The sequence below is a fragment of the Delphinus delphis genome, chromosome 7 (genome assembly GCF_949987515.2).
Source record: "Delphinus delphis chromosome 7, mDelDel1.2, whole genome shotgun sequence".
In the NCBI taxonomy this organism is placed as follows: Eukaryota; Metazoa; Chordata; class Mammalia; order Artiodactyla; family Delphinidae; genus Delphinus; species Delphinus delphis.
Window position 1 is genome coordinate 35,118,443 of NC_082689.1, and position 27,056 is coordinate 35,145,498.

The 27,056-nt window shown below is 40.5% G+C and overlaps 1 protein-coding gene across 3 annotated transcripts in view; it reads right to left on the reverse strand.

Annotated features, from left to right (window-relative positions):
- SPATS2L (spermatogenesis associated serine rich 2 like) overlaps window positions 1-27,056 on the reverse strand; it is a 169,436-nt gene that overhangs the window by 60,838 nt on the left and 81,542 nt on the right. For all 3 annotated transcript variants that reach the window (XM_060016346.1, XM_060016347.1, XM_060016345.1), the window contains 2 exons: window positions 25,060-25,120; window positions 384-492 (listed from right to left, as the gene is read on the reverse strand). In XM_060016346.1, the coding sequence (XP_059872329.1) occupies window positions 384-492; window positions 25,060-25,098 (148 nt within the window). In that variant the 5' untranslated portion in view covers window positions 25,099-25,120. The remainder of the gene's footprint in view (window positions 1-383; window positions 493-25,059; window positions 25,121-27,056) is intronic.

Sequence of the window (27,056 nt, forward strand, 5' to 3'; positions counted from 1 at the left end):
GTAGAACTATGCTGGCTGAAGAGTTGAGAAGGCTTCCCAGATCAGGAGTAAAGTACATTATCCTCCATTAACAAGGGCGCCATCAGATAAAGGACGTGCTTAGTAACAAATTGGACAGACTGGTTGACAACGGAATTAGTAGCATTACAATATGTATCCTTTGCAAACTATCTACAGTCTGTCTTTTTTTTTCCCCAATGAGGAAAAAAGAACTTCCAAATTCTGCTCTTAATATGTAGATATGTCTTTAAAACCTAGCATATTTTAATGAAAATTAAAGTATTAGTGAATAATTGGTATTCAATGCATTCAAGGAAAAAAATACAGAATATATGGAATATCTAGTTCTAACGTCTTCGGGTTCAGGGGACGTGTATACTCACCATCCACGAAGGCCTGCACTGCTTTATCTACATTAAAATCAAACTGCTGTAGCACCAGAACTATTTCATTATTGCTTTTGTTGGGAACAACTGATCGAACCGCATAGATCTGCAAAGGAGAGGAAAAGAAAAAGAAAGGTAAACGTTTTGAATATTTTTCAACCACATTAGTCTCTCACTGGATAGAATGATATCTGTTAGAAAGGCCTTGAAAAGCCAACTAATCTACCTTCTTGCCATCAAGCATACTCAAGGCACTTCAGACCACTAAAAATTAATCCTGGTGACCACCTTGATAGCCTCTTTACCTGAATACACATTTCTACAGAGACGTCCTTGTTAGGACTGGAGTAGCACGTGGGAAAAGCCAACTCTGGTTTTGCAACCCACTCCCCCCACCAACCCAGCCCCAAGACTCCAAGGTGTACTTTCAGTGAGTACTTTTCAGTGAGTACACAGATAGTTTTCTGTCTCAGGCTCTCTTCTCCGTGGGCTCAGGGCAGCTCTTTGGAAAATTTACAGAAATAGCCTCATGCCTCAGCTTCTCTGATCTGCACAGTGGAGACAGTCATAGTGAGGTTCACAGAAGTGTGGTGTGAAACTCCATTAATTTTTATAGAGATATAGAATGTGGGGCATTGTATTTTTGAAATAGCAATCTTAGCCATAATACGGAAAACGTTCCCCAACACACTTCTGAAAATCAAACATTTAAAACAGTAAAAGTAAATACATGTATGAGAGCTAAGGACTTCAACAGGTTAAGCTGATATTCAATTTTTTAATGACCTATAGGTATTTCTTAATCACATTTTGCACATGTTCTTTCTTTTTGCCTAATAGAATTAATGGACCTTTATCTCACAGAACTTGCAATTACTACAGGACGCTCTATCCACTTCAGCAAACCCTGGCTCCCCCAGCTTTCTATCAAGGGGATTACTGCAGCCACTACTGACAAGTATGAGAGTACTACCTGGTGCCAAGGTGCGTAGCATCCACAATGATGGCCACAAAAGCACTGCACAATCCTTACCTCGTTAGATTGAGTTTTAGAATTACATGCAATTTACTGTAATCAGATTCATGGACTGTGGATTATATGTGTATGATAACGTGTAATGTGATTCTGTTGCCCAGAACACTCAATTAAGCAGCATAGCCTATTTCCTAATTATGTTAGAAAATAGACAGCCTACTCCATTTCGATGTACATGTAAGAGTATTTAGATTATAATGAGAAAACAGCACAAGATATGGGTTTATAACTTGGAGAGGTTCTGACATTATAGAAAGCTGGCTTTGAATCTTGACATTCAGAAATGCTATATATGTAGGGATTTTCAAGGACTCTAATTACACACACACACACACACACACACACACACACACACACAGAGTTGTATATATGTGACAAGAGTCCTTTGATTTTTTTCTCTACTTTATGGTTCTTAGTTTTTCTAGCTTCTATTTTAAAAAATATTATTAACTTCTTCAAACCTAAGTTCTTTCTCACTTTTTCGCTTGCTCTCTTTAAAAATCCTTTCAGTGAATAATCTTTGAATGTCTATTGTGTGACAAGGCACCAAACTTCCTGTAACTTATAGACTAGAGGGGGATGCACATATTGTTCAAATGATCACACAAATACATACTTATACATTGTGATAAAGGCTATAAATCATAGGGCAGGGAGACGACTTTATATAGGTATGCTGAAATCTGAAGGACAGGGGAGAAGAGATGGGTGGGAGGTTAAGAGGAAAGGCATCTTAGGCAGAGGGAACAGCATGAATGAGGAGGAAGGCACAGGTGAGGGAGTATAGAGGGAGGCAGAGGCTGAGGCTTCCAAAATACAAAGATGAGGCCAGAGGCGGGCAGGGACCAGATCATGCAGCCTACAAGGCTCTGCAAAAGACTTAGGTCTTGTGAGCATCCCATAACCATCCTTTTGTGTTGTCCTTTCTTATTCATTCATCATGTTAGAAAGATAGCTCTCTCTCTTTTCTCTCTCTCTCTCTCTCTAATTTATCCTTGTCATATACACATTTTATATGTAGATAAATGTATATTTATATATCATTATATTTAAGTTATGTGTAAGTTAAGGTGTACAGTATGTTGATTTGATACAGTTATGTACTGCAAAATGATTACCACCATAGCATTAGCTAATACCTCCATCCCATTAGATAATTACCACTTCTTTTTTGTGGTGAGAACATTTAAGATCTACTCTCAAGTATATGATTCAGTATACAATCACCATACTGTGAATTAGATCCCCAGAACTTATTAATCTTGTAACTGAAAGTTTATACCCTTTGACCCAAATCTCCCCATTTATCTCTTTTTTTAAAGAGAAGCCAAGATGGGGAGAAAAACAAGAACAAAAACACCTGCATTGACCCGGGAGAATCATTAACAGTGCATGTCCAAAACTAAATACAATTGGCCTAGCAGGCACCAGTGCACTGGAGTTATGTGTAAACATTACGTGTTGTCCTTCTAATGTAGTTCTTTTAAATAAAATTCTAGCATTTCAAGCCACTATAATTGGTTAGTATTATATAAAATTTCTTGATAATAATTACCATCATTATTACCACATCAGTCATGCCCTTCTAAATAATAATTTGTAGCAACATGGATGAACCTAGAGCATATTATGCTTAGTGAAACAAGTCAGACAGAGAACACATATGATATCACTTATATGTGAAATCTAAAAAAATAAAACAAATGAATGTATATAGCAAAACAGAAATGGACTCACAGATATAGAAAACAAAATAGTGGTTACTGGTGGAGAGAGGGAAGCAGGGAGGGGCAAGACTGGGGCATGGAATTAAGAGATACAAACTACTATGAAAAAAATAGATAAGCAACAAGGACATATTGAACAGCACAGGGAATTATAGCCATTATCTTGTAATAACATTGAATGGAGTATAATACGTAAAAATACTGAACACTATGCTGTATACCTGAAACTAATATAATGTTGTAAATCAACTATGTGTCAATAAAAAAAAACACAAAGTTTTCGATCCACCTACATAGTTGTGTGATCAGTAAAGACCTAGAAGTATGGAATAAACATAAAATAGTTGTTTGCCCTGTTTCCAGTCTCTCCTCTGCAAAACATAATTTATTTTATTATGTTAAGGCAAAATATAATATAAACCTGAGCTTATAGAGATACTTCTTCTTTAGATGTTTATACTACTTTTGCGTGTCCCTCTTTAAAAGAAAAAAAAAAAATCAACCACGGTAGGATATAGAAAACATCTATCCTTGTCACTTTATATATCCTAGCACTGAACATATCCTTAGAATATTGTCAGTAACTGAGTTCTGATATCAAATATAACTATGAATATTGCATACAACTCCTGGAGGAAGACACAATTAAAACAGGAATGTCGAGTTTTAAAGAAAAGAGAAAAAAAGGGAAAAAAATAATTTCTGCCTATTCTTAGATATTCCATAGTAATGTTGAATTCTAGTGGATTTCTGGGCCAAGTTTCTGCTTTAATCACAGTACTTGCCTAATGTGAAGAGAGTAGTATTGTTTCTCCACCTTCTTATTTATAAATTCACTACATTTATTTTTCTATGAAAATGTGTTTGAGAAAGATGGAGAAATCCAGGCACTCATATGCACGCATAAAAATACAGGAACCTGGGCTTCCCTGGTGGCGCAGTGGTTGAGAGGCTGCCTGCCGATGCAGGGGACACAGGTTCGTGCCCCGGTCCGGGAAGATCCCACATGCCGCGGAGCGGCTGGGCCCGTGAGCCATGAGCCTGTGCGTCCGGAGCCTGTGCTCCGCAACGGGAGAGGCCACAACAGTGAGAGGTCCATGTACCGCAAAAAAAAAAAAAAAATACATGAACCTCACAGTGTCACTATCCAAGATGCAGCAGTCATAAGGGGTCTAAGCATTTAAATCTAAAAAAAACCTCCTTATGAAGGAGGTTTAAAATATAAGGAGTGGATGACAAAGGCAGTGTTATAGTGAGGTTGTGCTGAAAAGCTGCCTTTGCATTTGGAAATGAAGCTCCTGGAGCAATGGATCAATCAATGCGTGACTAATGGTAGTTTGCATGTGGAGAACTCATAAAATTCACGCCTGCAGTGGCTGTTTTGCAGAGGCTGTCTTTGGCGGCGATGCTTCAGACACATGGTCTTTACTTCACTGCCACAGCCCAAGCTGGTGAGTCTGTTGCTGCAGCTTCACCCCGAAGGTCACCGTTTGCAGCTGCACGTGAGTGCATCCCTCAAGGGTTCTCATGCCATAAATAGTGCGTTCCAGGGGGGTCAACCAGGCAGCGGCGCAGGATGTCAGGTGACAGTATGGCCCACTAGTTAGTGGTTCATTTAGCAACTGCTTTACCTTTCCCAAATCACATTCCTCTGTTTTGCTTTTACTAATTTAAATCTAGTTTGGCAAATTCAATTTGCTATTGAGAAATCTTCCTTTTGCACATCAAAAGTTGTTTTGATTTGAAAAGCTTTTGCACAGCAAAGGAAACCATTGATAAAATGAAGACAACCTACTGAATGGGAGAAAATATTTGCAAATGATATGACCAATAAGGGTTAATATTCAACATATATAAACAGCTTACACAACCCCAGAGAAAAACAAACAACCTGATTAAAAAATGGTCAGAAGAACTGAATAGACATTTTTCCAAAGAGGAAATGCAGATGGCCAACAGGCACATGAAGAGATGCTTAACAACCCTAATCATCAGGGAAATGCAAGTCAAAACCACAATGAGCTATCACCTCACACCTGTCAGAATGGCTATCATCAAAAAGAACACAAATAACAAATGTTGGCAAGGATGTGGAGAAAGGGGAACACTCGTACACTGTTGATGAGAATGTATATTAGTGCAGCCACTATGGAAAACAGTACGGAGGTTTCTCAAAAAACTAAAAACAGAACTATAATATGACCCAGTAATTCCACTCATGGGTATATATCCGAAAAAAACAAAAACACTAATTCGAAAAGATAACATGTGCCCCAATGTTCATAGCAGCATTTACAATTGCCAAGATATGGATATAACCTAAGTGTCCATCAGCAGATGAATGGATAAAGAAGATGTGATATATATATATATATACACATACACATATATATAATGGGATACTACTGAGTCATAAAAAAGAATGTGATTTTGCCATTTGTAGCAACATCCATGGACTTGGAGGGTACAATGCCAAGTGAAATACGTCAGACAGAGAAAGACAAATACTATATGATGTCACTTATATGTGGAATCTAAAAAATACAACAAATTAGTTAATATAACAAAAAAGAAGTGGACACAGATATAGAGAACAAACTAGTGGTTACCAGTGGGAAGAGGCAAGAGGGGAAGGGCAAGATAAGAGTAGGGGATTAAGAGGTACAAGCCATTACGTATAAAATAAGCTACAAGGATATACTGTACAACGTGGGGAATACAGCCAATATTTTTCAGTAATTCGAAATGCAGTATAACCTTTAAAAACTGTGACTCACTGTATTTTATACCTGTAACTTATACTGTACATCAACTACATGTCAATAAAAAATAAACATTTAAAAAATTGTTTTGATTTAACGTCAGCATTCTAATCTCCCTTTCTCTCCTCTCTCTGGGGCTTTCTATCTGGCTTGGCAGGTTTTGCCCCATTCTGCCTCAGGCCCGCCCTGCTGTCATTTTGACTGCAGTAAGCAGCAAGGCAGTGTGGCTTTCACCGTTTGATTTCAGCTTCCCACATTAACCTACCTCCCCTGGACCTGACTTGTCTGGTTTAAGAGCTGTTAGATTTCCTCATTCACACTGCACATTTCTTGAGCCTGTCTACGATGACTCCTTAGAAATTCTTCTTGGCTTACTGATGAGTCACTTAGACTATGTGTGAGTTTCAAAAAAATGGTTCTGACAGAAGTTTTCAATCCACCTACACAGCTGTGTGATCAGTAAAGACCCAGTATTATCAAATAAACAGAAAATAACAGCTCCCTCTGCTTCTGGTCTCTCCCCTGCAAATTCACCCCAAGGCTGTTGCCAGACTACTCTTCTTCGAGTATAATCATGACTATTTCCCCACCTTCCTTAAGAGTAAAGTTAAATGTCTACAATCTGGATTCAAGGCCATCAACAACTGGGCACCCACTTGCTTTTCCAAGTGCCCCTCTTGCTCTGCCCTTTATAGATAAGCACAAGCCCAGTGTTGGCCCCCTACCTCTGTGTGAACTTTGCCCTTGACCTGAGATGTGTGCCCTTGCCCAAATCTTACACTCCAGCTGAGATGCCATGTGTTCCATGAAGTCCATCTCAACCATCCCTGCTGTAAGTCATCTCTGTCTCTTTTCGGTTCTCACAGACCTTATCAGTGGGTGCCTCCTAACCTTAGCATCTTCTACGTCACAGCCTAAGTGTCTGGGTAAGGTGTGTCTTCTAAACGGTAAGCAACATGTGGGCAAAACCTTCCTCTCAGTCATCTTTGCATTGTCACCAAGCGCACCCCGAGTGACTAACAATGTGCACATAGTAGGTATTTAATAACTATCTGTTGAATGAGGGAATGCCAATTTGCACCTATACCAGGCTGCTCTGTTTTTTTTGACATGTCATGCTAATATTTTTATTACTTTTCCATTAATTCATATGTGAAATTGTGCTCCAGTGGGGTTTTGCTAATTGTATATAAATATGCTATAACGCTCTCCTCCATTCTCTACCCTCTAAAACCATTTTTTTTCCACTGGAGTATAGTTGAGTTGATAACGTTGTGTTAGTTTCAGGTGTACAGCAAAGTGAATCAGTTATACATATATCCACTCTTTTTTAGATTCTTTCCCCATACATGCCATTACAGAGTATTGAGTAGAGTTCCCTGTGCTATACAGTAGGTCCTTATTCAGGCTGCTCTTTTGAGTCAAAGGAATATTCTGCCAGTGTTTGGACCATCCCATCACTCTGTATTTACCATCCACAATAACAGGCAGGTGAGTCTCTGTAGACTGTGATATGACCTAAACATTATATGGTTATGGAGAATAGACATATGTTCTTTAACTTTCAATAACAGAGATGGGAAGAATATTTATGAGACTTCTGTATAATAAGATACTCATGGTATTTGTGGAGTTTTAAAAATACAAAATAGCATAGTAACTGCCTATCCTTCCAAAGCTCAGCCCAGCAGACAGGTATTGGTTGAGCCTCCACAAGGTAACAGGCACTGAGGACACAAAAGGGAGCCAGCTACAGTCCCTGCCCTAAGACGGACAGTGTAGCAGTGGTTCCAGAACTGTCCGTACCTGAAAGCACGTAAAACGCTGTGCTGCCTCTATGGAAAAGGCTGTAGTATCACAGAGAAGGGAGCAGTTAAGTTTGCCCAAGGAGGGGAGAATATAGAGGAAACAGCCAAACGTCGCAGAAGAAGCTTTGGAATTAAACAGACCTATTTTCTAATCTTGGCTCTGCTATATGCTAGTTCTATGACCTTGGATGAGCTGCTTAAATTGCTGAAACTTGGTTCTGTAGCTGTAAAATGAGGATATGACCTGCTAGAGTCTCAGTAAAACTGAAAAGAGATGATGCATGTAAAGTGTCTGATATAGAATTTGGCATATATTAGCTGCTCAATAAATTTTTAAAAGGAAAGGGTGGGAGCACTTACATTGGGCCATGAAGGAGAAGGGTCTCTCTAGGTATAAAGGTTGGTGTGTCTTTGAAATGAAAAGAATGTGTGTCTAGAGTGTTGGCCAAGACTTATTTGGGGGAGATTCCCCCATATACTTCCCTTCTTTAGAACCTTCCCCTTCAGCCTTGCTGAGTAGTCAGTGGACCCAAGGCTCTTCTCAATCTCTTTCTCTCCTGCAAGTTGAGTGGCACCACAAGGAAGCCCGTCACTAGGGTGGTTAACAGCACGTGCTTCCAGACTCCCCCCACCCCACCCCCACCTCCTGCCCAAGTCTCATTCTTTCATTTATTTATTTGCTAAATGCCTACTATGGTCAGGCACTGCACTAGTGGCTGGAGACAGCAGTAATAAAACAGACACAGTCACTACCAAACCTAGAGAGGAAAACAGATGTGAAATACACAAATTAAAAAAATATACAACTGCAACTCGTGCTAAGTGAGCGATATGAAGGAAGCAGAGTATAGTGACAATGATCGCAGCAGTCAGGTCTGAAAAGACAAAGTGGGCCAATCAGATTCTCTGCCTTGGCATCTGGACTATTCCACACAAAGGGAGAGAAGCCAGAATGGAGATGAAGAGGGGCCATTTGGAGCTGCCTTACTTCCTGCTTTCCTGCTTCTTTAACTTGTCCTGCAGTCCCATGAGTCCCTACCAGATCTTTAGAGTAACCTCTTTTTCACTTGCACTAGTCGGAGAGGTTTCATTTTCTAGAACAAGTAGCGAGTGCCTAGAGGCAACATTAGTAACTAGGGCTGAAAATAAAAGTAATAAAGCCAGATTACTAATCCAACTGGCAAAGGGGAGAAATGGGCGATTTTAAAGATAAATCTGGATAGAATGGGAATGACATTTCAGAGAAGAGAGGCCCATGAGCCTTGTTCACAGACCTCATCTAGCACTCATGTTGCCCTAATTATTTACTTATATGACTATTTGCTCCACTGGAATGTGAGCTTGTAAACGGCAGGGATCATAGCTGTATATCCAGAGGGCCTAGAACAATGGGTGGCATTGAGTAGATGATTCATAAATGTTCAGATAGATGAATGAATAAAAGGAAGTAGGGAGTCTAGTAAGATGATCATTGAAATATTACTTTTGTTTATCCAGCTTATTTTCCCAGTGCATCTCTGTAATTCAGCTTAATATATTATATGGTAGTAAAAAGTATTCAAGTCCAAAAATGTATGAAGCGCCTCCTAGGTCCCAGGCACTGCTGGTCCCAGCCTTGAGGACCTTGTAATCTTGGAGGTGAGCTTAATCTTATCCCCTACAAGAAGGACAGCAGTCAAACAGCCTGCAACCTCCTTTTTGCACCAATGAGAACCAGAGTTATTTATGGGTTGCCGTTCCTGCAGCTCTGAAAGGAATTTTATAATCAGCTTTGGTCACATTTCTCAAATGCTGAGCAGTTCAGAGATGCCTTAAAAACAGCTCATCTGTGTACGTTTCGCTTCACTTGCTGGGCCACTAATATTATCTACACTCTAATGAAGGCAGTTCGCCTATGAATCTTCTTGGGGAAGAAAATATTCTTTGCAGACCAGTACCTTTGCATCATGGATAATTCTATAATTTAATTGCCTTTTCTAACATCTACTTTCTACCAGTAAAAAATATGCAAGAAGTGTTGTCATGTTCTACTTGGCTGGCTTCTGGGGAATTAACACCAGGCATATAAATCAAAATTAACTTTTTTTTTTGGCAGGAAACCAGGATTAGAAGGAATAATGAAGATTTGAAGGTGGAAAAAAGTGCAGTTTTCACAGAATTGTGGGAAGTTTAAAGTTGAGAGAATCTTACAGATAGTCAAGTAGTGGCTCCACAAACTTTAAAGTATATTCGCCTGGGGATCTGATTAGAATGCAGATTCTGATTCAGAGGCTTGGGGTGGAGCCCGAGAGTGCATTTCTAATAAGTTACCAGGTGTTGGAGATGCTGACTGTCCAAGGATGTGGTGACAGAGTAATAGCCCCCAAAGGCAACCACCCCCTAATCCCCAGGAACCTGTGAATATGTTAGGCTACTGGCAAATTAAGGCTGCAGATAGAATTAAGGTTGTTAATCAAATCACCTTGAGAAGGGGAGATTATCTGGATTATCTCAGTGGACCCAATATAATCATGAGGGTCCTTATAAGTAGAAGGAGGAAGAAGAGAATGTCCGACTGACTCACTGTGAAAAAGACCTGACCAGCCATTGCTGGGTTTGAAGATGAAAGGGGGCCGCGAGCCAAGAAATGCAGGCAGCTTCTAGAGGTTGGAAAAGAAAAGAAAACGAATTCTCCCCTAGAGCCTCCAGAAAGGAATGTAGCCCTGCTGACCCCTTGGTTTTAGCCCAATGAGACCCATTCAGACTTCTGATCTCCATAGCTGTAAGATAGTAAATTTGTGGTCTTTTAAGCCACTACGTTTGTGGCAATTTGTAATAGCAAACCCCATTTGTTACAGCAATGGGAAAATACTACAACAGACCACACATTGAGGAACAAAGTCTACTTTTTTCTTCCTCCTAATATGGAGCCATCTTTCCCTGTCTCAACAACTATCCTCTTTTTAAAAAAATATACCTTCCAGAGTGCGGCTCTCCCTCTCCCGCACTCCCCCTGACACACACATTTTGAGGGAATTCTAACCATTCATTCCAAGCCAGATTGCATGAGAGAAAGTGAGATGAATCTGTGTGATGAATCTGACACAGTATTTGCCCCCAAGGAGCTGACAAAACCATAGGAAAATAAGGCAACGTCATAAATAACAACTAACTCAAGGTCATTCTGACAACAAAAATCCTCTCTGAGTCTCACCTGTTCTCTATTTTTTCTTTCACTACCCTGGACAGGTTTCCTTTGCCTTTTGCCTGGACTCTGGAAAAAGCCTTCTAATTGGACTCTCTGGCTTGGTTTCTGCTCTCTCCAATCCATCTTAAAACAATCACCACACAATTCATCTCCACAGAGTGCCTGAGTGTGTTGAGTGACGGGAGAATGGAGCCGGCAGTGAGACAGAATTTGAAGAGAGGAAAGACGGGAGATAAATTATGAAACAAAGTCCCAGACGAAATGAAAGAAAATGGTATCAAAATCCATGTGGAAAAGCAAGCTTTGGAAGGGAAGGCGGATTCTTTCTCTTCCTCAGAATTCTGAGGAAGGAAGAAAGGAGAGAAAGGAAGAGTGAAGATAGAGAAGAAATTTGAGATCCTTAAGAGGACAACTGAAGGAAGGTATTTCCTCTGAGAGTTTTAGAGTTTGCCTTAGGGCTAAAATGTGGAGAAAGGTTTAGAGCTGCCTTATGGGAATGTGATAGGAAACGGCCTGGATGAATGAAAGAGGGCCGAGCTGGACTGAAGGGCCACTAATGCCGGATGGTCGCACGGATTTGTCATGGAGCCAACTGGTGTGGCTTTCCTCAACAGGCCAGAGGTAGAAGCAGACAAAAGGAAGGACCCAAGGTTATGAACTCTAAGAAACCTAGTGGTAGATCCTAGGACTCGGGGATACGGCGGCTGAGAATCATAAGGTAGATGATCAAGGCATCTGTGGGCAATGAAGGGGGATGACGAATTGGGAGACTAAGGAGAGACCAAGGGACGAGAGATCCTGTTGAGAACACAGAGCAGATGCTCAACAGAACGAGAGGATAAGAGGGGTCAATGATAAGAATGTGGCCAGAGAGGGGATGTTAGATGTTGCCAGTGCTTGGTCCTGGTTCTGCCTTCCGGTGTAATCTTTTTCCTAAAGACCAGCCCTTCATTTTTTTTTTTCTCAAGGAACGAATGTGTTCCTCAGAATTCCATTTCCTACGGAGCGGTTATGCTCTTCTCTTTTTTGTAAGCTGTGCTTCCCAAGCTTTCACCACCCTGGTCGAGCTCCTCTGAGTGCATCCTGGTGAAATGTGGTCCTATAAATGAAGGACCTTGTTCCAGAGGTGGCTGGATCAGAGCAGAGGATTGTGGGACCGGCACCTGTCTTGGTGGGGCCCTACTTAGCCATTAAAGGAATCTAAGGTGGCATTAGCACTTTCGGGGCCCTCATCAATTACAGGTTCAAACAGAGCTTACTATGTTAGTAACACACCCTGGATTGTTTCTGTGACAAGCGTCCCCCATCCTATACTTGTATAGTGACTAGAACGCAACGGGTAGGATATTGCATTCACCTTTATTAAATTTCAGTCTGTAAGTTCTGACCCATCACTCCAGTCAGCTGTTAGCTTTTAGAACCTTGCTTTCTGCCATCAAAAACAGGGAATGCATTAGCCATTCCTTCCAATTTTATATCATGTAAAACATTAGTTGCCATCATCTGTATCTTATCCGAATTGTTGATCTGAATTTAGATGGGCCAGAGCCAAGTACAGAGGCCACAGTATCACCACAAGAACTTCCCTCAGAGTTGATACTGCTCTTAATCCACATTCACTTGTTTATTCATTCATTCAGTCAGTCACAATGACCAGACTATGCTAGACGCTGGAGTGTAGCAGTGACAGATGCATTCCCTGACCTGCTTTGGAGCTTATAGTCTAAGAAGGCAGATGTTTGATAAGTGTTACAGAAGGGGAGGTAAAGGTGAGTTGGGCACCTGTAACAGGGGGACCTATCCTAACCCAGAGAATCAGGGAAGCTCCATCTGAAGTTTGTTTACACTGAGAATGAAGGGTAATAAGACCAAGCCAGGAGAGGGAAAGGGGAGAGGAGATGAATTATTCCAGGAAGAGTTACAGCATCTACTCAAGGACAGGACCGAGTGACTGGAAGCACGTTCAAAGGAATGAAGACCCAGGATTGTTGGAGCATTAAATGTTAGAAGGAATGGGATTTCAGATGAAGCTCGATCAAAGAGGCATGAGGCACAGTGTGCAAGGCTCTGCAAGCCATCTTATGATCCTGTGCCTTATCCTAAAGGTGGCCACTGGAGGGATCTACTCAGAGGAGGAGTGTGATATTTGCATATTTAAGAAGGTCACTGTGGTTTCTATGTGGATGAGTTGGAGGAGAGCAAATGGACGCCAGTTAGGATTCTAATACAGTATCAAGGGGAGAGAAAGTAGACCAAGATGGAGCAGTGGAGAGAAGGACTCACAAATTACTTGGGGGGAAGTGACTGATTTGTGTCGCGAGGAATGAGGAAGACGGAAGGTGAAGGAATCTGGATGACTCCTGGGTGTCTGGCTTGAGCATTTTTGTCGATAGCGCTGTCATTTCCTGAGAAAAGAAGTAGTGGTGAAAATGGAACCTTCTGCTTGAGGGGGCTGGGAGGCATCCACGTCCAGACATCTAGAGAACAGTCGAATCTATGAATCTGCAGCTCCAAGGAAGAACTGAGCCAGGGATACAGATTTGGGCACTGTCAGCATCTAACAGTGGCTCTCAGCCCTGGCTGCAAACTGGAAATCACCTGGTGAGTTTTAAAATGTACCTACATCCGGGTCCCACCTCAACCAATTAAATATGGGCCTGGACATTCACTATTTTTTAAAGTTTTCCTAGTGGTTCTAATGTCCACTCTGAATTGAAAACCGTGAGTGAGAGATATAAGGGGAGGCTTGGAAGCTAAGGGATAGTGTGGAAAGAAGAGAAAAGAAGGTGGCTACTAGGACAGACCTCTTTTCAGGTATAGCTGCTCACCTATTTACTAATTTACCTGCATGCAAACATCCACGCCTCTGTATTATTTAGGCAACATCGTCATTTTAAAAATATCAGTTCTAGTTTGAACAGTTTTAATTTTTGAGAGGGTATTCCAGTTATTTAGTGCTGCATAACAAGTCACCCCAAAACTCTGTGGCTTAAAACAACAATCAATTGTAATTTTTCAACGTTTCTGTGGGTCAGAAGTTCAAGAGGAGTTCGGCTGAGTGGGTCTACCTTGGGGTCTTTCATGCAGGCAGAGAGAGCAGCTGGTATAGTGGGGGAGGTGCAGCTGAGGTCCGGCTGGCCATCTCTCTCTTCATGTACTATTCTCAGGTCTTCTCCACGTGGTCCTTATGGGCTAAGTCTGGGCTTCCTCAAAGCATGGTGGCCTGAGAACAGTCAGATTGTTTACATGGCTGCCCAGAGTTCCAACACAAGTGGCCCAACTAGTGAGGAGGAAGCTCAGTAACCCACTATGAAAGCCACAGAGAGTCACTTCCTTCCACTATCCTGGTCAACCAGTTCCAAAAGCCTACCCAATGTTAAGGGGAGGGGCTCAGACCCCACCTCTTAATGGGGGAGATATTTTATAGCCATTGAAGAATACAATCTGGCTCAAAGGGTTAAAGCAACAACAACCCAGACTTCTTTCCATCAATTCACAGTCCATACTTTCTCAAGTCACTGAGCATTTGAGGGCAGAAAAAAAAGCAAATTAAGGTAACAGTTACAATACTAAATGAAAACTGATAGCTTAAAGAAGTTATATAACTTCTCTAATTCCTAGAAATAAGCCTGATAAATTGACTTGTTGAGTATCTGATACTTAAATGAATGCTTCTCCTATGTCAAGAAATAGTAAAATTAAAATCAGATAAAGTGTCTTAAATGTTTTAATTTAGTCCATGACACATTTTTCATATCAGAATTCTCATCTTTAATCTGGCACATGTAGGTTTAATGTTTATCTCAAATGGTTGCTATTAGTAGCAGCTGCCCTTCTAATCTATATTAAGACAAGCAATGGACTTAATACACATTTCAGTCACTTAGCTACTAGCATGTATTCAGTGTATACCTGCACGTTCTCCATAACTGTGCTTTATTCTTCTTCATATTTTCCCAGAACTACCAGTTAGACCTGCACATAATTTAGGTAGGGTGAGCCTCTGAGTCCATTGGAAGTCTATTTTCAGCCAGCCTTTTATACCCACACAGTATTAGGACTTAGGTAAATGTTCTGTTGAGCTATTTTCTCTGATGAAATCCATATTTGGATTTATTAGTGAAGACAAAAAGAAAAAGGGAATTTTATTTTTACAAGGCATTTTGGTTTTGGTATTTTAATCAGAATAGTAAGATATTTTTAGTTTATCTTCTGCTTCTAACTTAGAATATTCAGTAAAAATATTTCCTCACTTACTTTGGAACTTGAGGGGGGAAGCTAATTATTGACATCTACTCTCCCTGTGGGTTTTTTCCCCCTGCTCAGTCACAGAACTCTTCAGATAAAGAGTACCATGAAAGTACAAGTCACTATTACCCTTTAATCAATACCAAATAAGGGAGTTAGTTACCTCTTAGTCAATACCTGAACAAAGGAGTTTGGTTAATCTCTAAATTATACCAATCTTGGGTATTTCTTCACTGTGGCATGAAGGAAGGAGGCCATCTCACCACCATGGAAACCAGGAACATGCTCTCTCCTTAGGGCAAGTGTTGTTGTTCACCCACATATCATTTTTTTATTTTAACAGGTCTGACCAATTTAAAAAAGCATGGTGACTTTACATCAGTAAACATTATGATCTGTTTGACCAGATCTTGTTTTCCCAATGATTTTATGAGCTTGTTTGCTTTTTCTCTAAAGGCAGTAAAAAGGGTTAAAACTAGTTTGTGGATTCAGCCTTAGTTGAATAGCTACAATTACAATTTGACCCAATAAAAACATCAACCAAGCATGAACAAATGTCCATGGATGAGTAGGTAAAGAAAATGTGGTATATACACACAATGGAATACTATTCAGCCTTAAAAAGAAGGAAATCCTCTCACATGCAACAACACAGATAAACCTTGAGGACATTATGCTAAGTGAGATAAGCCAGACACAGGACAAATACTGCATGATTCCACTTATATGAGGTATCTAACATAGTCAAACTCACAGAAGCAGAGAGTAAGAACAGTGATTGTCAGGGGCTGGGGGAAAAGGAAATGGGGAGTTGTTGTTCAATGGTATAACGTTTCAGTTATGCAGTTTAATTAAGTTCTAGACATCTGCTGGGCAATACTGTGCTAGAGTTAACAACACCACAGTGACACTTAAAGAGAATAATCTCCTGTTAAACACTCTTACCACAATTGAAAAAAGAAAAAGGTTAACTTTAAAGTATAGCATTGCTCCTCAATCATCATTTCAGTACAGGTTTGTTGATAGTTATCTTCAAGAACTGAGCAGCAGAGTTCTGAAGGGTCTGTAGACAGGGAGGCATCAGAAATGACATACCAGTGAGCCATAAATGTACCTTATAAATAGTTTAATCAAATTTTTTTTTTTTTTTTTTTTTTGCGGTACGCGGGCCTCTCACTGTTGTGGCCTCTCCCGTTGCGGAGCACAGGCTCCGGACGCCCAGGCTCAGCGGCCATGGCTCATGGGCCCAGCCGCTCCGCGGCATGTGGGATCTTCCCGGACCAGGGCACGAACCCGTGTCCCCTGCATTGACAGGTGGACTCTCAACCACTGCGCCACCAGGGAAGACGCTTTTTTTTTTTTTTTAAACGAGGAACCTCAGTTCCTGGACAGGTTGTGTACCACATTCAAATTGAGGCAGCGATTTGTATCAGGACTAAGGCTGCCCCCAGGTTCTCTGATCCATGATACAGTTCCCGTTTTCAGTCTTTTATGGGGCCTGTGAGGTGGAAAAGACCATGGATTCATCCAATATTAGAGCTGGAAAGGATTCTGGAGATCCTCTACATAAAGGAGACCCCGCATTTGGCGGATAAGGAAACTGAAGCCCCGTGAGGTTCCACAATGTACCAAAGGACACACAGTTTTTCAGTAAAATTAATGTCCCTTTGTTTCCTTAAATGTGGTTAGAGAGTATACTTCTGATAGAAAATAAGACTCCTAAATTATCCTTTGCCCTAGAAGTTAAGACGACTCCCTATACTAGTGGCAGTATGGCTCACCTTGCTAAGGGAAGGGAAATTCTAGAGTTTGTATTTTAATTTACTAATTAACAGAGGTTCTTGAAATTTTTATTAAAAAATTTTAAAATCTCATGCTTTCTCTTATATGATTGAATTCCAAAATAGATATTTCAATTTCCTTTTTAAACATAAAATTTTGTTATACTCTCAAATATTGTGGTGGCACAGAAATCTCCCTCTGTGGGAAACAGCGTTGACTGGACAGCCTAGCTACCGTCCCTCTGGGTCCACCCAAGCCTCACTCCACCGAGGATGCACCCAGTCAATGGTTCAGGTAGGGGGTGCTAGTGAAAGCTCATTTCTGAGGGATATGGGAGCTCCCCAGCCGGGGAATGAAGGCTCCCCATCGACCTGCACAAACCTTCTTAGAACTGCACTGCCCAGGGAGACTCTTCTCACCCAATTTTTTTTCCCTTCTCCTTCTTTCAGCTACGGCAGACCTGCATGCTTGGCAGTCTGCAGACTCTCCCTGCCCGCACATCCTTCCTCCCCTTTCTCTTTTACAAGCACCTGCCTCCACCCCTAAGGCACCTCTTTTTTTTTTTTTTTTCCCAAGGCACCTCTTAATCATCTAATCCCACCTTGGCCTCTGCTCTTGGAGACTCAAAAGAACACAAATATGCTTTTTCTAATTACTCCCATCTTTTCCCTACTGACATTCTAATGCTCGTCCCAACACAGGGAGGCATGCTCCACTTTCTTCTCCTTTCTTCCTCCTGGCTGAGAATCACCATTATAGAATCTTGGCTCAGTTATTTGACTAAATATTGATTAACAAGTATTTTGGGGGCATAAATTCTATGATATTACTATTATAGGAGCTATTGAGTACACAAATAAATTGAAAACCCATTTGTGCTTATAAGGAGCTTGTAATCAAGTTGTGGATAAATCACAGAGAAAAAGTTGTTTTAACATAATAATAATAATACAAGCAGTATACTGTTAAGTGGTGACTCAATCAATCTACCTAACTACCTATCTAATCCATCTGGATAGATTTTTTTTTTTTTTTTTTTTTTTTTTTTTTTTTTTTTGCTGTACGTGGGCCTCTCACTGTTGTGGCCTCTCCCGTTGCGGAGCACAGGCTCCAGACACGCAGGCCCAGCCAGCTTTGCGGCATGTGGGATCTTCCCGGACCGGGGCACGAACCCGTATCCCCTGCATCGGCAGGCAGACTCTCAACCACTGTGCCACCAGGGAAGCCCCATCTGGATAGATTTTTAATGCTCAAGGTCAGAAGAGAAGAAACCATTGCAGCTTTATCATTTTTTTAAAAAAATTGTAAAAAGTGGATAATTTAATATGAAGGATCATTGTGAAAAATAACTAGAATATTGGTAAAGTACACATAAATTCCAAGGGATTGCCAACAGAGGTAACTTTTTTCCTGTCACCAGAGGTTTTAATTTTGACATGCTCTTGTATTGTTTAGCATTAACCCTCTACCTGGTATGTAACTCTCAGCCAGAGTGCAAAAGGGTCTATGATGAAAGGCTGGAAGCAGCGGGGGCGGGAGGGCAGGAGAAGCAGAACAGAAACACTGTGAATTCCAATTGTGTAGCTTGGGGAAAAAAAAACAATGTGATGCTAATCCTACAATAGTAAATTTCTTCTTATCTGCAGAAACTGATGCTGACATTTCCATTTATTCATTCAGTTCCTTTAGACTCCTTGTCAGATCTCTTCTAGTTGCCAAGCAACAATAACAGCAGTTCTGTACATAAGCGTTAGGCAATAACTATTGCCAATGTTTCTCCGTTCTTTGAAAGGGAAATTTAATGACCCTTTCCTATGAGAAAATGATGACAAGAACCTATTCATGGTGAAACCTAAAAGCTGTGTGTGTGGTTTGTGTTTTTGCTGTTGGAATCCAAGGACTGGGCTAAACTGACCTAAACACTCGTACAAAATCATGAAATTAAGATTCGCTCCAAAGCTTGCATGGTTTGGTCTTTAAAAACAACTGCATATCATTAAAACTTGTCCCACAGCCCATAAAATGAGTTCACTATTAAATGGAGTTAATATTTTAAAGATGCTTGATGATGGGTTTCTTTTGTACTTTCTCTGATCCTGGTAAAAATCTCTTTAATCAAACTCTTGGGTTTTTCTGACAATACTCCCCCACATAAAGACTTGAACCATATTTCAGTACTTTATAAAACATAAATCAAGACAGTTACAGGAAAAAATAAAATAAAATGGGACATCTGTCCACCTGTTGAGGACAGACTCCAGGACACAGAGTCTATGTCAGTCACCTGCACAAATGTTGAGATGGCCCCTCCCTGTTCCCACGGTGGACGAAAGGTTCCTCTCCCCTTGCCTAGTCTTCCTCCTCCATTTTAATGAGTCTATATGAATATTGTTTACAACCCAATTTACCTCCATAACTTTAACAGCTCAAAAAGCTATTCATAGGGCTTCCCTGGTGGCGCAGTGGTTGACAGTCCGCCTGCCGATGCAGGGGACGCGGGTTCGTGCCCCGGTCCGGGAAGATCCCACATGCCGTGGAGCGGCTGGGCCCGTGAGCCATGGTCGCTGAGCCTGCGCGTCCAGAGCCTGTGCTCCGCAACGGGAGAGGCCACAACAGTGAGAGGCCCGCGTACCGCAAAAAAAAAAAAAAAAAGCTATTCATAATAAGTGGCACATTGCAGGGAGGATATTATAGACTAAGTGATTCCCCATTTCCATATCATCATATTTTCTAATCTCACTTATTTTTTGTGAGGCTCAGCAATAGCTATAAAAGTTTTAAAAAGTCAAGTCCAGTTTTATGTTCTCTCTCTCTTGCAGGGTTTTAATTGTGTTTTCTTTCTAATCTCAGTTCTATGTGAATTTATATTTTTAGTTACTAAAAAAACATTAACTAAGGCTCCTTTTCCATTTTTCAATTGTAAAATACACAGATGAGCTCCCCCAGATCCTTTATAGTTTATAGGATTAAGAGCTCATAAAGCAGCTCTACTTTTATTACTGTATTTGATGATTTTGTCAGGTAGGTTTTGTTTTCATGTCCAATCTACAGATTAGAAAACTGAGGCCCAGAGAAGTTAAGTGACTTGCTCTAGGCTGCTCAGCTAGTAATCAGGGAGCTACTTATCTCTGCTGCTGTCTCCAAACTCCAATCTCCTTCCATGACTTTACCTTGCTGGAGATCACTTCCCAAGCATACTTGGTGTCCTACAGTGGCTTAAGGATCGCTTTTTGTTGGAATTAATTATCAGACCATAACTAGACATTCAGCAAATATTATTTTGTAACTCCATTTGTATTCCCGTTTTACAAACAAGGATCCCCTTGGCTTTCCGTCACCAAATTGTACTGCTGAATTGTATTCTATTTAAACTGATTTACAATAATGCATGAAAATATCTGACTGAAAATGTTATTTCGTGCATGACAGTTCCAATAATCCTTTCTTACTCAGTTGAGAATTACATCTGAAACTTTATAAATCAATTTAGGTTGGTACCCTAGTGCTTCACATGAGAATAATGTAATAGTCACTACTGAGCCCTATCCTCAAATCATCTACGAGGTTCTAGTGTTAAATCTCTTTAAAAAAAATCCGTTACTTAGAAAAGAGCTGTAGAAATTGAATTGGCCCTAAATATAGGATCCCTGATTAGCCTGAAGATTTTGTTCTGGTATCTTTCCTTAATAAAATGAGATATGGAGATTTTTTTCTTTTTTTTTGGAGGGGGTACAGTGGGATATGACTGGTTACTCACCAAAGGACCTCATCTGTTATTGGCAAAACCTACCTGAGACCACCAGTATTTGATAACCATCTCATAAAGACGCTGCTTTTCTGCAGAACCACAGGTAGTCAACCTAAGTAACCTAAGCTTGTTTTTAGAAGCAATTTAAAACTTGCTTTATTTAATAGCAAAGAGAGTACTAAAATGAGATGACACTTCCATTAACCTACATTTCAGTTTTCAAGAAGGCTTGAGGTTTTGCAAAATATCGTGAATGGGAAATCTGTCCCTAAAGAATGTAACGATTCAAGCAGGCGTGTTCATTCATTCGTTATCCATTCATTTATCTAACTCGACCTGGGGTCAACTATGTGTCAAACCCAAGAGTACGAAGATGAGAAAGGCCCAGTGCCTGCCCCCAAGGAGCACACAATCTCCCTTGGGGAGACAGACCACTAACCATCATGGTATGGAGGCAGAAGGCAGAGAGCCTCACTGAAGCACAAAGGAGAACAGAGGAAGGGCCAATAATTCAGGAGGGGCAGGAGGGCAGAGAAAGGAGCCATCTGAAAGGCTTCCTCAAAGGGAGGTGAGTGAGGGTCGGTCCCCGTGGAGGATGTCCTAGAGAGAGGAAACTACCTTTGCAAAAGCCTGGAGGCAGCAACATTCATGGTCAGGATGGCTGTGTTGAAGGGAGAGTAGAGAAGTGGCTACTGATAAAGGTGGAAATGTAAACAGGGTCAGCTCACACAGAGGATGGATGTCACACTCCTAAGGAGATCAAACTTTGACTTCAAGGATATTTCCAATTTAAATCCTTTCAGTTATAGTCCAATAATATAGAGATACTTTAAAAGAGTCACAAAGAGTGTCAACTGTAAATTTCAGTTGTCTTGGATATGAGAGACCTTAAGTTAAGCTGCATGAGGACAGAAATGATTCTCTCACCCAAGCACCTCTTCCTTTCCAATTCATCCAACAGTGGACCCACTAGAGATAACTGATGAACTCTTTTCACTGCAAGACTTTTACTGAGTATTTAATTTCCCACAGTGCTTGACTAGCTAGTGTATAAAAACACCATACGGATCTGTTCTCACATCTTTAAAAGCTTATAATTTATAACTTAAGACATAACAGTTATTATTCTTAATTTTCAGAACTAAAATGTCATTGCTGTGTGACAGATTGGGAAACAAACTAATCATAAAAAGGCCATAAAAGCTAATCACTAAAGGAAATAAAAGTACGAAAATAAATCAATGTAAAATTACAAATGATCAGAATTTTCCGTTGTTTATTATGATTTATTTTATTGAGCTGAGAAATCTATTAACCTTTTGATACGGGAAGATGGAATTTACTAACTGAGTTAGAGGAGCTTTACTTCCATTGTCATGCAGATGGATAATATTTACAACTTAAACATCACCCTCTTTCAAAACGATGCCAACATTTTGATAAGTTACTGAAGTGCAATGGCAAAAACACCATCTCCTGTTACTCTTCGTACGTGTACGTGACACTGGTCATGACAAGTGGATGAATGTGGCGCCTGAGCCCATGCAACGGAGCATTCACACTGAACCTCTGTGGTCTGTGAGATCACGGATCAGCCTCCTTCCCCATTTTGGCTCGAGGCCACCTCTGTTTTGAATAAGACACTCTATCTGCTTGAGCCTACCATATTGGTCTGTCCACTGGCCATGTTTTGCAGGGAATCAATTACTATGACTGATTCTTTAAAGTGCTTTTCCTTCCCATAACCCAACTTTAGGAGCTGTTCAACCCATCCATCAACAGATATTTGGAAAGGGGCCAATATTTGGTCAGCACTGTGGTGCCGGACCCAGCTTCTCAAACTGGGAACACACAGTCTCACCCGAGTGTATGACTGTGAGTCACAGAGAACACGAAGCCACAATGTAAAAGGGCCCAGACTTCTGCCACTGTTTGCTCAATGGTCGATAAGTGAAAACAGTTCTGTATTAACATAATATATGGAATATATTACGGAATACAATGGATAAAAAAATTGCATCCATTTTTAAGATCACACAGAAGACTCCAAAGAAATTATATGTGGAAGTTGGTTTTGACCATGTCCCAAAGTAGCAAGTTTGTTCTTCTGTGCCCTGGGGTTATTTTAGTGGAAAACTCTGGGAAGCAGTAATACAGTGGAAAGAGCATGAGCTTTAGAACCAGACAGAGCTGAGTTTGAATCCTTGCTCTTTCATATTCCCTGAGACTCTGACTTTGACCAAACCACTTTATCTCAAGCTTCTGTGTCCTCATCAAACAGAAAAGTTATTTAATATGAAGATCTATAAAATAAGTAGTACAGCAGCTGGCAAAGCTGGGGGAGGTTTTAAAAATATACCATAAGTCATGTTCCTGCTTAATTCCTTTCAACGGCTACTTTTGCCCTTTGAATAAAACCCTACATGTTTCTGTCTCAGCTTCTAAACCTTCTGGGGCACAGACCCCCTTTGGCAGTCTGGTGAAGCCTCGGGGGTCCCTCTCAGAATAATGTTTAAATAAAACATACACGATTACAGAGGAAACCACTCATATTGAAATAACATTAAAATATTAATAAAAAATTTTATGCTACAGTAATGTACGTGCTTCTCTGTCAATATCAAATAACACAACATAGCGGCAGGTTCTGTAATTACAGTAATTTTGAAGTAGTGATGAACAAACAGCTCTTCAGGATATCTGCAACAAATGTAATTTGATATGAAGACACCTGTGATTTCTAGTTGTGAAAGTCACAGGTACTCCTGCTACTCCTGTGGGTTGTTTTTCTCCCTTGCCTAGATTCATGATTGAAGGAAATGCTAAATTTCATTTAGATACGAGTAAAGATGAAAATTCATGTTTGTTTTCATCCAAGTTTGTGAAACCCTGGCTTCCACCCCTGGATGCTGTGGAGGTTGAGGAGACAGGTGAAGAGTCAGTATTCTACCAATTCCGGTTCCTGGCGTACTCTCTGCCCTCATCTCCCATCACCATCCCTCTGCCTACCACACTCTGGCCACACCAGCCACTCAACCACTAGCTCTTCAAACACGGTGAACTTCAGTCTTCCTCAGGCACCTGCTTTTGCTTATCTACCTGGAATGCTCTGTCCTTGGATCACTGCATGGTGTTTCTTTCCTGTTTTCTCTATCTCAGCTCAAATATCACCTCCTCTGAGAGGGCTGCCCCAATCAACTCCATCTAAAGTAGCCACCTGCCCGTGCCGCCCTGCTGTATTTTCCTCATCGTAGACATCACTATATGAAATGATCGTGTTCATTTATATGTTCTTGTGTTTACTTTCTGTTTCCCTGCCTTAGAAAACAAGCTCCATGGGAGCAGGAACCTCATCTACATGTTCAGTGCCACATCGTCAGCATCCAGACAGTGTTTGGGACAAAACAGGAGTCTGCTACATCTTGGCTAAAGGAAAGAAAAATTACTGAGGATTCCAGTAATGTTACTTCTCTCATCCTTCACTCAGGGTTTTAGGCACTGTGGGGATACAAAGAGGTGAAAGACAACCTATGGCCCCCAAGTAGTTAGCCTAATGGAGGTGGGAGGTGGCCCTGTGGGAGGCTGGAGTGAGTTCCAGGTGAGGCTCTCTCACTTTGCTGTGTGACCATGGACGAACCCCTTCCAGGGCCTCAGCTCCCCTGGTGCCAGATGAATGGCTTGGACAAATTTAACTCCCTGGTCTCATGGGGTCTACAGTGTATGATCATTTAAGAGCTAACAGTGCAAGGGAGCATATATGGCAAGGGAGGGGTTGTGACCCTAAGCGGAGAAAATTCACAGAGGAGGACAAGACTTGGAACGGCTCTGAAGTGCACTCAGCCTCCAACGAATAATGAGGAGGGGGGATTTTCAGAGTCATGAGCCCTCAGTGTTGAAAGAAACTGTAAAGGCTACCCAGCACGACCACTAGGGAATGCTTTGGATATCTCTACGAGGCTGTTTCTGGAGATGTAGCATAATACCCCCGCTCTTAGATGGAACCCAGCATGGTGGCTAAGAGTATGAACTGTAGAATAGCACTGCTGGGTTCAGATCCCAGCTCTGTTGCTTCCTAGCTATGTGACCTCAGGCAAAGTACTTACCTTCTCTGTGTCTCAATTCCATCCTCTGTAAAATGAAATTAACTACATGGCATTATAGTCAAGACTAAATGAGAAAATGAATATAATATGCATAACACCCATTTAGTAAATGCTACTTATGATTCTGTGGAATGGTTTTCTCGTGTGTCAAGCTTACTATCTATTCTCCCAAACCATTTTTCCCTTCTTCCATTATAATTGAGTTTTTACTAGCTAGAGACTACATTATCCAGTTTGGAGTATCTGCAAGCCAATATTTAACTATATCTTACCTTTTCCTTGACATTCACATGAGTATTGAGTTCAGCCATCTTGCTTCTAATGGAATAAGCCCTACCAAGAAGGGGAAAAAAAAATGATTAACTTTAAAGTTTTAAAATTGATTTCTCAATGTGTTATTTTTATGCTCTCTTCCAATATAGTAAACAATTTCATTCAGCCATAATCATAAATACCAATTTAGAATATAAAAATACTTTCAAGCTAAGCACTTGTCTTAGATACGCTCTAAAAGCATGTTATGATAACTCCAGACGACAATGTAAAATATTTTATTCATACTGTACCAACATGGAAAATGACAAACACAGATGGGTATGCACCTAAACTGTGTTTCTTATTATGTAAAAGAAAGGTGGTCAAAAACGGTGAGAGGAGGAAAAGTGTACCTATTTTAACTAAGCATTGTCATCACAATCTTTACTGTTCCAATGTTCTTTTTAGTCTCTAGTCAATATAGCAAACACTGATTGAGAATTTCCTGCACGTATGTAACTACACCAAAACACTCCAGGAAGAAACAAGAGAAAGGTTCCAGATTAAAACATAAGAAACACATAATAGTTTTTAAACTTGCGTTTTCACTTATCAATATATGAACATTCTTCCAGATCAACACATATATACCTGTATCGTGTTTTTAATGACCATAAATTCATGATCTGTAGTCTCAAACGTACTCTTAAAACTGCCCATAACCCTTCTGTTTTCCTAAATTCTTTAGGTTTTCAGCCTTTGGTGTCCAATCTTCTTTGAAAAGTTGCCCACTATGAGAAGATCTGTATTCTTAATATCAAGCTGTGGTGTTTTTCTTCTTCTCATACGGTCTAAATCTTTTACCATTATTATAGAAGCTACATCTTAAGTCTTTAATAGTTTCAATCTCTTTTTGAAATAGGGCATAACTGACTTACAATGGGCAAACAGATTGGTTCAGAAGTTAGCAGCTAGACAGGCCGAGATATCAATATATTACCTATTTGCATGTTTAATGCTTTTTGTCAATCAGGAACCACTGAAACTCTTTCTTGTATCCTTTTTGACTTTGGCTACAAAGAGTGTATCTAGAATTGATAACATTTCAGGGATAACTTGCAAAAATTCTCTGATTTCTCCCCACCAAAACTTCTTTTAAGCCTAGGTCTTAAATAAAGCATAAATTCAGATCCATTACCTTTTGTTGGTTCAGGATGAAAGCTTGGCAATATGTAATCTTAACTCTATTACCACTCAAATAGGAATCCATATACTATTATCTACTATATTATTAAATATTAGAAACAGTAAAATTTTATTTTTACAAGTTTCCAAATGACATTGCCACTGATACATGCATTTGGGCACGGTGGCAGGGGAGACCCTGCATACTCAATCCCCAGTAAGACAGCTCCTTCCCATATACTCTGCAAAGAGTGCCCATCCCACTGGATACACCTTCCATTTAAATAACGCTTCCCAATGGTAAATGCTATATCCTCTGCCTTGGCATAAGGGAGAAAGTATATAACGCTAGCTGGCAAATAATGTCTGAATTTCATTCTCACTATTCTTGCCCCTGAGAGTTACTAGTAAAAGACATTACGATTATTTTCTGATTATCCATAACAGTGAATAGAGATGGTATGTGAAGAATAAGCACAAATAATCAGGTGTTTTTGTTTACAAGCCATAGATGTGAAACCTTTGACCAGTCATCACAATGCCTGCAAGATAGTCTATAAGCATGATATCTGAAGACATTTGAATGGTTGATTTTCTTATTCAAATGGAAGTTCTGGCATTATGTATACATACACTGCGTATACATAGATTTTTCTATATGTGATAGTGTATGTATGTATGTGAGAGAATGAGGATGGGGAAGACAGAGAAAAGAGACACAGCCTGCAGCTATGGAGGGAGGAAGGCTCAAAGGAGACAGCAGCACTTGGGGCAATTTGTTAAGATGGATCTGAGCCACAATTCCTCTCATTAGACTGGATTAGCTATG